The 14,358-nt window shown below is 45.1% G+C and overlaps 1 protein-coding gene across 7 annotated transcripts in view; it reads left to right on the top strand.

The window, feature by feature from the left end:
• SMCO4 (single-pass membrane protein with coiled-coil domains 4) overlaps nt 1-14,358 on the top strand; it is a 58,969-nt gene that overhangs the window by 25,147 nt on the left and 19,464 nt on the right. For all 7 annotated transcript variants that reach the window (XM_046016976.1, XM_046016975.1, XM_046016977.1 and 4 more), the window contains one exon: nt 13,864-13,940. Coding sequence is in view for 2 of the 7 variants with exons in the window: in XM_046016971.1 (XP_045872927.1) it covers nt 13,864-13,940 (77 nt within the window). In the remaining 5 variants the exon portion in view is untranslated. The remainder of the gene's footprint in view (nt 1-13,863; nt 13,941-14,358) is intronic.

Here is a 14,358-nt window from a genome sequence, read left to right as displayed (position 1 = left end):
TCGATGGAAATGGGTACGTTGATCTCTCTCTAAATCTGTTTGCACTGAACATCTTTTCTACACAATTAGCACTTTGTTATGTAGTGTTCTTTTCTGTTGTCACTTTACAGTTTAGTAGCCAAATACTGTCAGCCCTGGTGTAGAAGTGGCTTATTAGCAGCCAGCTTACAGGATTTCGAATTAGTTTTAATATTTAATCTGTTTAACTCTCTTCTTTTGGAAGCGGCACCTCTCCCTCCTGTGCCCACCCCTCCCCACCCCTCGTGGAGAACTGCTTCACCTCTCTCCACCTTGGGGCCTGCGAGTGTCCTTCCTGGTTGGTCCCCTGTGCTGTTGGTGGACCGTTGACTGACCTGACTAGGCCAGTCAGGCTCTCTTGGAATCTTTTTTTTTTAAAGGGCAGAATTTTATTTCGAAGCCGAGGTCTCAGAGACGCCCAAGACAGTCATTGCATCCATGTTATAGGATGTTAAAAGGGGGCTTTTCAGAATCCCCAAGACAGGGGTATCCTATACCAAAGTGAATACAAGGCATCCTCTGTGGCAAATACAAAGGAAAACCATAGAACTGGGTTTAGCACTCTGGGACCCTTCAGCCAGATTAAAGATATTGGGGGCTGGGAGTCAGACTATGGAGCAAGGAGAGGATTTAGTGGAGAGATGTCTTTGGAGAAGCTGCTGTCTCTCCCTTTGTACCCACCACCTGGTGGAGGGCTAGGACGGCAGAGAGGCCTTGACCTGCCTTAGCTGTTCGTAGGCAGCAAGTAAATGGGTCTTGATAAGTTAGGGCCTTTTCAAGCCCATGTCCCAGAAGTTTGGAACTGGAGGCCCAAGGGCCTTTCCCCTCTGAGGTGATGAGACTAGAATGGGGTTCTGGAACTCTGGTGGCCCTGGTTTCCTGCCCGGAGGGGAAAGCTGGCCTGCCAGGGGGTAGGAGGAAGCCGCAGGCAGAGAGAAGTGGAGAGAGGGTCTGTGTTCGGGAGCCCACGGCTGCCCGACCGCCCTTCCTGTGGTGAAGTTTCTCTTTTGCCGGGGCTCATGGGAGGTGCTTTGCTTAGTTGCTTACAATCAGGGGTCCCACATAATAGAATTGTGGTCCTCAGCAACCACTGAACTTCTCTTAGCTCAGCTTTTTTCTCATGTATGATGGTAACAAGAGTAACACTTACTGGAATGCTCAGATGAAATAACACATCTGTGAAAACTTTTGGGGGGGGTCATAACATGGGCAGGGAGACTGTGACAAGCTTTGTGGATTTTTTTTAACTATTTGACACCAATGAGTTGATTGCTCTGAATGCTGTTTGTTTCTTCATTTAACCTAAACATTCTTTTAGAAACATAAACGCCGATAGCCTGTTCCATTTTTTTTTTTTTTAAGATTTATTTATTTATTTGAGACAGTGTGAGCACTAGTGGGGGTTGGGGGCAGAGGGAGAAGGAAAGAGAGAATCTTGAGCAGACTGCACGCCCAGCACAGGGCTTAACCTCACAACCCTGAGATCATGACCCGGGATGAAACCAAGTGTCAGACACTCAACTGACTTCACCAGGTGCCCACATGTTCCTTTTTGTAAATCACAGAATTAAAACAACCTTGACCTGACTTAGCTATTCGTAGGCAGCAAGTGAATGGGTCTTGATAAGTTAGGGCCTTTTCAAGCCTAAAAAAAGCTTTCTCTGAGGTGAGCTCTAATTATGTTTTGGTGAGCACTGAGCATGGACTGTGTATCAGATGGCTTGTTCCCGTGCTTCTGTGCCAGAGAAACCTGTGCTGAAATTCTAGAATGATTACCCATTTACCTGGCTTTGAAGTTAAATAGCCTCGGGTTTGAATCCCCATGTTGCCACTTATTAGCCTATGTTTTTGTCTTTGAGCCTCAGTCTTGTCATCTGTAGAATGGGAATATAATCCCAACCCTGCAGATTGAGAATTATAGGAGATGATGTATTTAAAGTCCTCAACCGTGTCTTGTATGTGGTAGGTGCTGAGTAAATGCGGCTGTTACTATTAAAAATGATAGTAAGAGTGGCAACCGAAGGGCGTGGGACTAGAAAATACGAATCTGATTTTGGCATTTAGTGATAAAATCAAATAATCAGTATAAAAATCAATTTATCAACCACTGCTAGGTTGCTTGTCTGTGCCAGGGGCAGGGGTGTGGTGGATCAGGATATATGTACCACCGTTCCTGTCTCTTGGGGAAGAAATCATGAACATGTAGAAAAAAACCAGGTAGCATGCAAGGTGTTGGGCTGTGGAAGATTGGAAACAGGGAGGCATCACCAGAAGGTCTAGAGCTGATGGAAAGAACAAACATTTTCGGTGATCTTTGGAAGAGGCCAAATGATACATACACACAATGTCTCCTTTTCCGTTTTCTTTTTCCTTTGTCTTTGTGATTCGATCCCAGACCTGGTTCTCTGTTTCTGGTCATGATGACGAAGATCCATATCGATAGCACATTCCAGAGTTTAACTTTCTTGAAGACTCATTTTTTCTGTGAACAGTTGGCTTTTTGTTGGCCTACACCCTTCCCTGATCAGAATTCTCCTAGCAGAGTCTGCCTGCCCTCCACCCCCACCCCGTTTGCTTTGCCTTCTTGGGAATTTTATCCTATGGAATCATGGGCGTTCATTCAGCAGATGTTTGCTGAACACCTACTACAGGCAGCAGGCGGAGCAATATGCCAGGAGGCCTGGGGAGGAGAAAGATGGATGAGACGGGGTGGTCCCTTGCCGCGAGGTGGCTCGCTTGGTAGAGAAAACAGATGGACAGATGGACACTAATTAAATGTGATTAGTGTTTTATGTTGGTCAGATAAGGAAAGACATTTGGCAGGAACCCCAAGTCTCCCAAGTCCTCTGTCCGCTGCTAGCTGCTATGCTGGAATCACGAAGCCTGTCCACCTCCCTGAGCACAGTCTGCAGAAATGCCTTCTTTATCAGCATCTGTAGTCCTGATGTGAAATTTCTTGGCATGGGTCCCTGCTCTGCGAAGTGTTTCAGTGAAGGTTCCTTTGGTCACCCACACCCAAATCCTCCTCCAGGCACAGAAAAGTCTACATGGGAAGAGAACATCTAGACTCATGAGTCTGATCTCTTCCTGTCCCCCACATACTTATACCTGCAACCCCCCCACTCCCTGCCCCCAGGCTTCCCTGTCTCAAAAATGCCATCATCATCAACCTTGAGGCCTGAGAGTCCCTGTGCCACCTCCCTGTGTCTCACCCCTCTGTCTGGTTAGTCGCCAAATCCCCTTGGTTCTGTCTCCTCCTCGATTTCCACCATCCTAGCCCCAGCCACCAACTGGGGCTCATGACTCCGGTTACTGGGTTCTGAAAGTGATTTAGAGTTCTTTACCAGCCTTGAAATAAAGAAGGAAAGGGAAAGAAAAAAGAAAGAAAGAAAGAAAAAAAGAAAAGAAAGAGAGGAAGAAAGAAAAAAGAAAAAGGAAAAAAAAGAAGGAAGGGAGGAAAAAGAAAGGAAGGAAGGAGAATGGAAACCATTAGAGTGGAGTGCATGTAGTAAGGTTGAGTTTTATTTTGTGAGACATGCATAATAATAGGTGTACAGAAGAATATGACAAAAGTTGCTAAGAATTTTACGTATATTGATTAGTTTATCTCTCACAACAACCTGTGCCACTGGCATCATTATTATTATTCCTGTTTTCCTGTTTTTCGGATAAGGAAACGGGCTCAGGAAATTTGAGAAACTGGCGGAGGGTGGCCGAGAATGTCAGGGCTCCAGCCCAGACTGGCCTGCCTTGTATAGCCCGCGCGTGTGTGTGTATGTGTGCGCGAGTGTATGTGTGCGCATGCACACGTGTGCCCTGGGTTGCAGAGTAAAGTGTCTTATTCTGTAAGTTATGATAAAAAAGAAGTTGGAAAGTTTCTGTTTGACAAACATCTGTACTTTCACTCTGAGCTGCAGCCACAATAAATAACTTTTTATGATGCAAATTGGTTGATGCTTCTCTCTAGCCGTGTGTGTGGCCTGGTTCCTGCTGGCCTTTTGAGCCTTATAGCTCTTTCTGTCTCGTGGGATTTGAGACCCCTTGGGGCTTCTCTGTGTGCTCCCCTGATCTCTCAGACTCAGTCAGGCCCTTCATGACCTGCCCCCTGGCTCCGTGATGGCAAGTTCACAGCACTTCCTGTGTTCATAAAGAAACAGTTCCTTGTTTGCTAGGTATCTCTCTGGCGCAGGGTCACCTAAGACTGATTCACGTCCCCAGTCCCGAGGGTAGGGTCTGGCATGTCAGTTGGTGGATGCCTACTGGGTATTCTATTAACTATGGATGGTAGAGAAAGCCAGGGCTCTCATTTTTTGCTGCATTGACTGTATCTATCAAAATATTCCTTATTCTCGGGGCACCTGGGTGACTCAGTAAGTTAAAGCTTCTGCCTTAGGTTCAGGTCATGATCTCAGTGTCCTGGGATTGAGTCCTGCATTGGGCTCTCTGTTCAGCAGGAAGCCTGCTTCTCCTGCCACGTACCCCCCTCCACCTCTCTGCCTACTTGTGATCTCTGTCTGTCAATTAAGTAAATAAAATTTATAAAAAAGAAAGAATAAGGAATTTTTATATATATGTGTGTGTGTGTGTATATATATAAAATTCCTTATTCTCTTTATATCTACCCTTTCTAGAAAGCATTTTTTTCTTTCTCTCTCTTCCTTCCTTCCTTTCTTTCTTTCCTTCCTGCCTTCCAAGATTTTATTTATTTGAGAGAGAGAGCGTGAGCGAGCGAGCACAAGTAGAGTGGCAGGCAGAAGGAGAAGTAGGCTCCCTGCTGAGCAGTGAGCCTCAATGCAGAGCTTGATCCCAGGCCCCTGGGATCATGATCTGAGCTTAACTGACTGAGCCTCCCAGGTGCCCTTAACCTTTTAATCTAGTGGATTCCCAATGTTCAGTTCTAACTGAATGAAGAGCTGCTGGCTCATATCTGTGGGGCAGGCCCTCTAACCCCTGTGGGGGATGGGCAGTGTGGTCTTATGAAAGTTCTAGACCCCCAGGTCAAGAGCTAGAAGCCTTGGCTACACCTTTCTTTGCAATCCAGCCATGGGACTGCTCCCTGGTTCATACAATGCAGGTGATGACAGTATACCCATGTCCAGCCGGGCTGGTTGTGCTGGTCAGGGGAGAGAGACTGTGTGGAAGGTACATGACACAGCAGGGCTGGCTATTCTGGAAGGTGGGTTTTTGGGGTTTTTTTCCCCCCTCCCTTCTTACTTGGATCTCCTTATGTTTGACAATGTTCCTCTGTTACTGGAGGGACCCTGCGGGCCCAGTGGTATGAGCCCAACCCGGGTCAAGGGCAGTTCTCTGATCTGTTGAGTGAGTGCAGCCTGGGCCAAAGCCATTCCGATTCTTTCTCTGTGTTTATATACTGGTGATTTTTTGAAACCTTGATATTTGACCTTGGGGACTTTGTGGCCAGCTGAGTGTAATGGCAGGTCTGTATTCCCCTTTGGCCCTGATATCATAACCACAGTGTTAATAATTACAGCTTTTGCTGAGTGAGTATCTACCATATGTCAGATGTGTGCTTCCACAGCGCCTGTGATGTGTTGCTTCTCTCCCCCACTTTGGGGAGTAGGCGGCAGACCCCTCATTTTGCAAAAGAGGAAACTGAGGTCCCCTGAGTTCAAGAAACTTGCCCAGATCTTCTAGTTGGAGTTCTGTGTAGGACACTGTCCTCATCTTAGCTCCTTGAGAGCAACTTGGTCTAGCTATGTTCTGTCTGTTTTCTACGGTCTCTGCTTTGGATTGGTGTCCCCCAGGTTTTCCTGGGTGAGCTACTTGCTCAAGATGCCTGGCTGTCCAGGCCAGCCTCCCCATCCCTATGGTGGGTGCTGCAGGGCCCTGATTTTCTCTGGAGATGCTTCCTGCACCCCAGTCCCCCCTGGTGGAGTGCACACTCCAGAAATAGGAGCTGGTTTCCCCTCTTGCCTACTTCTTTTTATGTCTAAACGCTTCTCTTTGTCTTCTCTGGGCTGCATTCATTTCCCTCTTTACTGCTGCAGTTTATTGCTCTTTGCTGGCTGCTTTATTTTTATTTTCTAAACTTGCCTGAAATGCATCTTGATTTTGGCATCTTTAGATGTTTAGAGCCTTGCACTTTGTTACTGATGATTTCCCTCATTTTGCGCAATTCCATTTGGTTGCAAGTCTGTTTTGCAAGACTCTGTTTCTTTCCTCTCCATCATTAAATTTTGATATTTTTTCTGTTCCTGCTCGCTTATAGAAACTTGTCTTTTGTTTTTGAGATTGTCATCATGGACCTTCAGTGTGCTATCATTTGACCTTCCATCAGAATGACGTGGTTTGGAATTGTGTGTTTATGGAGTAGAGGGCCCCTTTATGGTGTCCCTGCTCTTTCTGAAGGGTAGATCTGTCCAGATCATGTTGGGGGTTCTGCACTGTTCATTGGCTCTTGTAAGATCAGTTTGAAACACCTCATCACTGTGCGGGACACCCTTCATGTCCTTCCCCGCTGCCTCTTCACCTGCACTGTACCTGCCACGCCTCCCTGCTTCCCCTACACGAGACCAGTAGTTCTCAAACTTTTTGTTTCAGAGTGCCTTTACAAATTCTTTTTTTTTTTTTTTTTTTAAGATTTTTATTTACTTGAGAGGGAGAGTGAGAGAAAGAGAGAGAGCACAGAGGGAGAGGAAGAAGCAGACTCTTCACTGAGCAGGGAGCCCAATATGGGGCTCGATCCCAGGACCCTTGGATCATGACCAGAGCCGAAGACAGACCCTTAAACAAATGAGCCACCCAGGTGCCTTTGTCTTTAAAAATTCTTAAAAATTAATGAGTTCCCCAAAGAACTTTCAATAATGTGGATTATATTTAGCAATCTTTACTGTATTCGAAATTGAAATGGAAAAGGTTTAAAAATACTTATTAGTTTACCTATAGCAGTAATAAACCCATTACATGATAAAATAACATTTCTAATGAAAAATAACAGTTTCTAAGAGAAAAACATTTAATGGGAAGAGTGACTTTGTTTCACATTTGTCCAGATCTTTGATGTCTGCATTCACTGCAGACAGATGGATTCTCATAAACGCTTCTGCATTCATTCTGTTGCAATATGTTGAGTTGGTTGAACTGTAAGAAGACAATGCAGCCTCACCCAGATATGTAGTTAGGGAAGGGAGGAGTATTTTAATAACCTTTTCAGTTAATTGTGGGTAGTCTTTGAAACTACAACAGAGCTTGACAAGTGGTAGGTTTTTTTTTTTTTAAGATTATTTATTTTTTTTATTTGATAGAGGGAGAGAGAAAGCACAAGCAGGGGAAGCAGGGAAGGGAGAGGGAGAAGCAGGCTCCCCAGTGGAGGGGGGCTCCATCCTAGGACCCTAAGATCATGACCATAGCCACTGGCAGACCCTTAACCCACTGAGCCACCCAGGCACCCCCAAGTGGTAGTTTTCTAAAGGTTTGTTGTAGCGGAGAATCTGAAACCCCATGAGTGGACTTTTCATACTTTGTTCCATTAAAATCTGTTGGTCCACCTTGCACTTTGGAAAGCTCTCCCATGCATTTTGAAACATCACACGTGAGCCATTTGGAAAACAGCACTTTTGTTAAGGGCACTATACCACTGTCGTCTGGAAAGTCCAAGTATGGGGAAGACCCACAGCTCACCATGGCTCAGCCAAGTTTTTCCACAATTTTAGTTTTTGCTTGAAAGCTCACACTTTTTTTTTTTTTTTAGCAACAGATATAATCAGTTTTTCTTGACATCACCAGCTTCCTTTATTCACTTTTGAGAAAATTTCCACAAATACCCAAGTCTGAATAACCCACAGTTTTTCTGCCATCCTTTCAAGTAGAAATGATGGCCCCTGAAGGGCGGCTGATGCAGCTCGCTGCCTCGTCACACAAGTGCTCCTCCCCACAGCCCACGCACTTCGCCTGGCCCCGGTAGTGCTTTCTGAGGGCTTCCGGTTTCTTCAACTGGGATATTGAAAAGATGTGTACTTCAGGGTCGATATGTAATACAATGAATACTTTCTTATTGCTTCATCAAAGATGTTCTTAGGTGAAATTGACTTTTTTTTTTTTTAATGGTGAGTACGTGGCCATGGGGAATACAGGGGCAACTAATAGAGTCACATGCCACTCCTGGATTGCTGCGAAGGCACCAGCAATTTTACCCAGTGTTGCTTTTGCAGAGTCTGGCCGGTGCCAACCCAGGTGAAGGTAGCTTTGACCTTGCAGCAAACACCAAGAGGGTCTGGGAACATACTTTGAAAACTATGTTGTCTTCATTCATCCGCACTCACCGGACTGCCTTGCTTTAAATCTGCTGGGAACACTTGTCCTCACCAGCTCTCCATCTTTGTATGCAAATGTGTACAAACACACACACACACACGTGTTTTTATATATACTGCTTTTACTGATCATGTGTTCTCAAGTCTCTTCCAGTGGACTGTAGACCATGAGCCACGTTTCATACTTATCTTGGTGGCAGTAGCCCAGGAGCAATCTGCCTATTAAATGCTAACTTGTTAGTGTTGGCTCTTTTCATCATCGTCATATCATTATTGCAAGGGCTTCATACATGTTTTTTGAACCAATGAAGAGTTTGAGTTAGCATTTTTCAGAATTTCCTTATGACAGTTGTTCTCCGTGATGCCAGTAAGTGTAAGCAGCAGGGGCGTCTGTGCTTAACTGGATTTGAGGATGGTCAGCAGGTTTTGAATGGAAGGATTTCTCAGATCCTTCATTGTATAATGTGCATTGTGAATCCTGAAGGGAGATGGGAGGCTATAGGATGTGGTATTTCCAAAGTTAAATAGCGTGGGAATCTCCTCTTCTTGGCATATCTCATAGAATTAGGGTTCTTGGAAGGATTTCCCTTGGGAAATAATTGTGTAGCCTGGCTTTTCTACTTTTACAGATGAGGAAACATTACATGTGTTCCTTTGTGTATGGATTTATATTTGAGCTATTTTATGAGTCCCTCCTAAGGTTAGGTGCTAGTAGATTTAGGCATGTAATGCAAGCGGAAAACAACAACAGCAACAACAAAGGATTTGGAGAAAATGCTAATAAACCATTTGTATAGAGTAGATAGTCAAGTGGGAGATTCAAGTGTGCATCAACTGATCACCCAAAATTACAAGCGGTATATAGGAAGGTACACAGTGCTAAGCCATCTGCTTTCTGTTTTTCCCATTTTCAAGGCTCTGTGTGGTCTGTTTAGGTATTCCTCACAACACTTTGCCACTGCCTTTATTCTTATGATCCAAACAACTGATGAAGATCATTAAGATGTGGGCTGTTTGCCCAGTCATTTCTTCTGCGAGGGTTGTGTGGCAGAGATAAGATCTTTCAGAATGTGAGCCAACTTCGACTTAGTGCCTGGCACATAGTAGGTGTGTGTCTGTATCGCTTGGCTGAGTAAAGAATGAAAAAGCATACTCTGAAAAATCTGAGGCTAAAGAACAGACTCCACATGGTGGTCTCCAGTCAGCCCAGTGCCTGAACTCGCTGCACTCTACAGGGTGGGCTGAATAAAACCTAATTACATGCTTTTCACGCCCCACTGCTCTGACCTCGCGCGTTCTGGAGAGGACCAGTGACCTTCCCTTCTCTTTCACTCAAAACAAAACACAACACATCCTACCTTCTATTTTGATCTGGTAGCACTTGTACGTGGCGGGGGGTGGGGAATGTTAATACACTCTTTACATGAATCAAAGGACATGATGTTGATATGGTAAAATTGGCCTTTGGTCTTCTGCCGGTCTGTACAGATGACAGCAGGAGGGTTTTGTATTGGAATAGCCTTGGAGTCAGGACTTCACTAAGAAGATTAACCTAGTGTTTAATTTGATGTTTCAGTCTGTGAAGTCACCTAGAGAGAAATCAAACATTTACATGTTTATTAACCAGTGCTTTTGGTTCTTGGCATGTGACCCAAACCTCTTTGGGCCGGATGAGCTCCGGGAGTATGCAGAAATCTCCCACGGCCCCTCTCCCCGCACCCCCTCATATGGATAGACAAACAGGAAAACATTTACCGGCTTCAATTATCCTTTTGTTTCAAAGCCTGAAACTTTTTTAGCCACTTCATGTTCCTGCCAGAGTCTGAAAATTAATAGGCTTTAGAGAGGCCGAGGGTTGAGTGGAGTCACTTTGAGAACAGCGTGCATCTAGATGCCTGATTTTTCAGGTGTTGCTCTGAGACTGAATTAAGAAGTCTTGTTCTCAGGGAGTTTGGGCCCTCTTGATTTCTAATTTTTGTGATTGAGTTAGAGTTTCAGGAATAACATGATTTAGCTAATTTTTTTTAAAAAATAATTTTCTTCCCTTTGTAAAAGTAATACACACTAATTGTAGAAACTTGGAAACATATCAAAATGTATAATGCTGAAAATTACCCATAATTCTATACTCAGAGATAATCACTGCAAACCATTTTGTTGTATTTGCATGCATTTGTGTACGCATAATTAAGATCATTGTGTTTAAATTTCGATTTCTACTTTTCCTATTTCGCATAAGAATATTTTCTCTTGCATTGAGAGCTATGCACCGGGGGAGTTTGTGTTAGTTTCTGGGGGCTGCTGTAACAGATTCCCACACATGGGGAGGCTTAAAACAACAGAAATGGATTCTTTCCACATTCTGGAGGCCGGAAGGTAGAGAAAGTGCTGTGATGCCTCTGGAGGATCTGGGGAGAAGCCATTGCTTTTCCCACCCAGTTTCCAGGGGCTGCTGGCATTCCTTGGGATGTGGCCTCATCTCTCCCATGTCTGCCTTTGTTCTCATGAGTGCACGCACATGTGTGTGTGTGTGTGTGTGTGTGTGTGTGTGTGTGTGTGTGTAATCTCTGCCTCTGGAGATAGGCCTCTAGGGTCCACCCAGATAATCAAGGATATCTGTTCATCCTAAGGTGCTTATCTTTTTTATTTTTAAGTTTTGTTTTGTTTAAGATTTATTTATGTATTTGAGAGAGCATGTGTACATGCAGGGAGGAGGGGTAGAGAGTCTTAAGCAGACTCTGCACTAGGCCCAGAGCCCCATGTGGGGTTGGAACTCACCTCCCTGAGATCACGACTGGAACCAAGACCAAGAGTTGGAAGCTTAGCCGACTATACCACCTAAGCGCTCTTAAGATGCTTAAGACATCCTAATCACATCTGCAGAGACCCCTTTTCTGTATAAAGTAACACGGATAGGTCCCAGGGTTGGGTCATAATGTCTTTGGGGCCAGTTTTTAGCCCCATAAGCCATAGGACTTAAGAGTGGACTTTTGGAGCCAGACTGCATGGGCTCAAACCCCCGTTCTGTCTCCTACTAGCAGGATGATTTTGGGCAAGTGTCTTAATTCTTGCTCCCTCCATTTTCTGCTCTATAACGTGGGAATACTAAGTTTAGTATAGCACCTGGCCCTTGTAAGGATTAGTTGTTATTATTGGAATTATTATTTTCATGAGAAATTCTTTGTAAAATGTTATTTTAGTGGCCGCATAAAACCATATTTGTGAATGTACCATAATTTATCACATTGCATCACTTCCTTTTGTGGGCTATGAAGTTTATTCCAGTTTTTTATCTCATGTATAATACTGCCACAGATACCTTTGAGCATTAAGTTTTGTCCCCACTTCTGATTCATTCTCTAATATAAGGTTCTGAAAATGGAATTATAGTGTCAAAGGGTATGTGTGAGTTAAGCCACTTAATAAGAATTTGTCAAATTGCTTTCCAGAAAGATTGTGCCTATTATATAACTCCTACTAGTAGCTGAATGATGAGAGTGCCCATTTTACTGTGGCCATACCTGCATCGAGTGTTATCATTTTAAACATTCTCAGCTACTTTTAACATCATCTGCCCTTTTAAGATTGACATATTACATAGCAAAACGACTCAATGTAGTGGTTCCTTTAGCAAAGAGTCTCACAAGGCAAGAAGACTTCAAATGAAGTGATATCCTTGCTTTTTCAAGAGATCAAGTGCTTTCTCCATTTTGTTATGAAGCCTGAGCATTTTCGAGGTTACCAGGGAGGGGTGTTGGGGAGAGGACGTATGAGTGCCAGGACAGTGCTATGTGTACAAGCATTTTAGTAAATCAGTTTTATTTCTGTTCTCAAGCTTATCTGTTGAAACTCTGAAAATTGAAAACTGTGAAAACACTTGAACAGAAAACAGGTCAATTTAACTACTTTTCTTTTTTCAATTTAACTACTTTTCAACTAAAACTGCTTGAGGCACAGAAGGGTGGGGTAAGGAAGGGACAGCTCCTCTACTGGCTGCCAAAGATGGTGGGAGAGCAGCTTGGGAAGGGCGGAGGGAGAGTTTGCACCTGTTCCTTACCTGTTAACCTTTCCTTTCCTGGGGGTGCTAATTGCAATCTGATCCTGTCCAGTCCAGGCTCCACTGGTGCAGAGGAAAAGCAGGGGTCCTAGCTGTGTGAAAGACAGGGTGATGGTCTTTCTCCCCCCGGTGGTGCTCTGATATGGATGTACGATGTGTACCGGTACAACTGGTCACACACAAATTGGGCAATACCCGTATCAGTTATTGTGGGCTCAATGGTCGCCCCAAAGATGTTTCCCAATAATGTTGCCCTGTTTAGAGAAAGGGTCTTTTAGATGTGACTAAGATAAGGATTTTGAGAGGAGATCATCTCGGATTATCCAGGTGGGCCTTCAGTGCCATCCCAAGTGTCATTAGAAGAGAGGGGAAGAGGGCGATGTCACACGCACAGAGAAGGCAGTGAAGCAGAAGAGAGATGTGGCCACAAGCAAAGGAGTGCTGATAGCTGGAAAAGGAAAGGTGCACCTTCTCCAGAGCCCCTGCAGGGATCGCGGCCCTTACCTACACTATGATTTCAGCCTTCTGGACCCGAGAACTGTGAGAGAATAGATTGGTGTTGTGTCCTGCCATCTAGCTTGCGATAACTTGTTACGGCAGCTGCAGGAGACTTACCTATGCTTCGTTCAACAAGACTGTTCTGCTGATCGCATGTTGGGCTGTGTGACAATCTTACATGCTGTAACAGCTTCTCAGCTTCTCTTGATTTCTGTGCTTGTCTTCTCATGAACCAGCAGTAAAGAGTTCAGTGGGTAACCTTTGAGTACCAGTGGTCTAGTCTCCCACCCTTATTTTATGGATGAGAAGACTGAGGTCCAGAGAGGAGGTGGTAGGACTGAGCTTAGAGCACAGGTGGCTCTCCTGGTCAGAGTGCAGAGACGGGGGGGGCAGGTCTGGAGACCCAGGTCTGGAGTGAGCAGACTGGAGCGCTGCCCGTTAGCCTGTCTTGCAGGTCAGCTGGTGTCCTGGGGCTATTCTGTGACCTGCTGAGTGAAAGCCCCTGGAGCACGGGGCTGCTTAGAAGGCCCAGAAGCCAGAGGAATCTTGTAAATCCTTTGCTTCTGATAGCCAGCAGTAGGCAAGTCATCCTGTCAAGGGTGAAGGTCCTGGCTTGCTCTTGACTTCAGTCTCTGTGGTATGACCCAACCACAGAGCCTACGGAGAGCTAGAGTGGGAAGGCCCTTTAATTCAGGGCCTGCATGGTGCATGGTAGGCGCGCGCGCGCACACACACACACACACACACACACACACACACCCTTGTGTGTGCGTTTGTATGTGTGTGTGTGTGTGTCTTTCTCTGAATAAGGACCCACCGCTGCTTGCCTAAATTTACACATCTTCATCCTCAAATGGGGGAGGGAGGCAGCATCCATCTCCAAGCTAATCAGTCCGGGGAGGGAAGCCATGGGCCTGCCTGCTCAGCCTGGACTGTGGGGCCTGTCCCAAAAAAGGAGGTCTGTGAAGGGGTAGTTCCCCCAAACCTATTACACCTCTTTTTCTGATTTCTCAACAGGAATAACTCAAGTTACCTTTACTGGAAGTCAGTTTGCTGGAAGTACTGAAACTGCAGTTCTTAAAGTTGAAGAAAAAGTAAGTGGAAGTAAATTTGTACCTACTAAAATTCCCTTATCAGGGAAACCAGTGTTTGGGGCAAGGTTTCTGTTCCTGGCATTCCTCAAACATTCCCAGTCCTGTGTGTGCTCTTTCCCCTCCTCTTGGCCTGGCTAGGTTCCTCTTGATCCCTGAAGGTCTTTACTTCCCTGGAAATCAAGCCTTTTATGTACGTATTTTTTAAAGATTTAATTTATTTAGATAGCGCGAGGGGTTGGCGGGCAGAGGCCGGGTGAGAGAGCACTTTAGGTAGATTCCCCGCTGAGTGTGGAGCCAGACCCGGGGCTTGGCTCCATCTCAGGACCCCTGAGACTGCTGAGGCTTCTTGTCTCATGGACTCGAGAGACGAATCTCGGGGGCAAAACAGTGAAGTGAAGTGAAAGTTGATTAAGTGAAG

Source organism: Meles meles, chromosome 8 (genome assembly GCF_922984935.1).
Source record: "Meles meles chromosome 8, mMelMel3.1 paternal haplotype, whole genome shotgun sequence".
In the NCBI taxonomy this organism is placed as follows: Eukaryota; Metazoa; Chordata; class Mammalia; order Carnivora; family Mustelidae; genus Meles; species Meles meles.
This window is presented reverse-complemented; position numbering and strand designations above follow the sequence as displayed.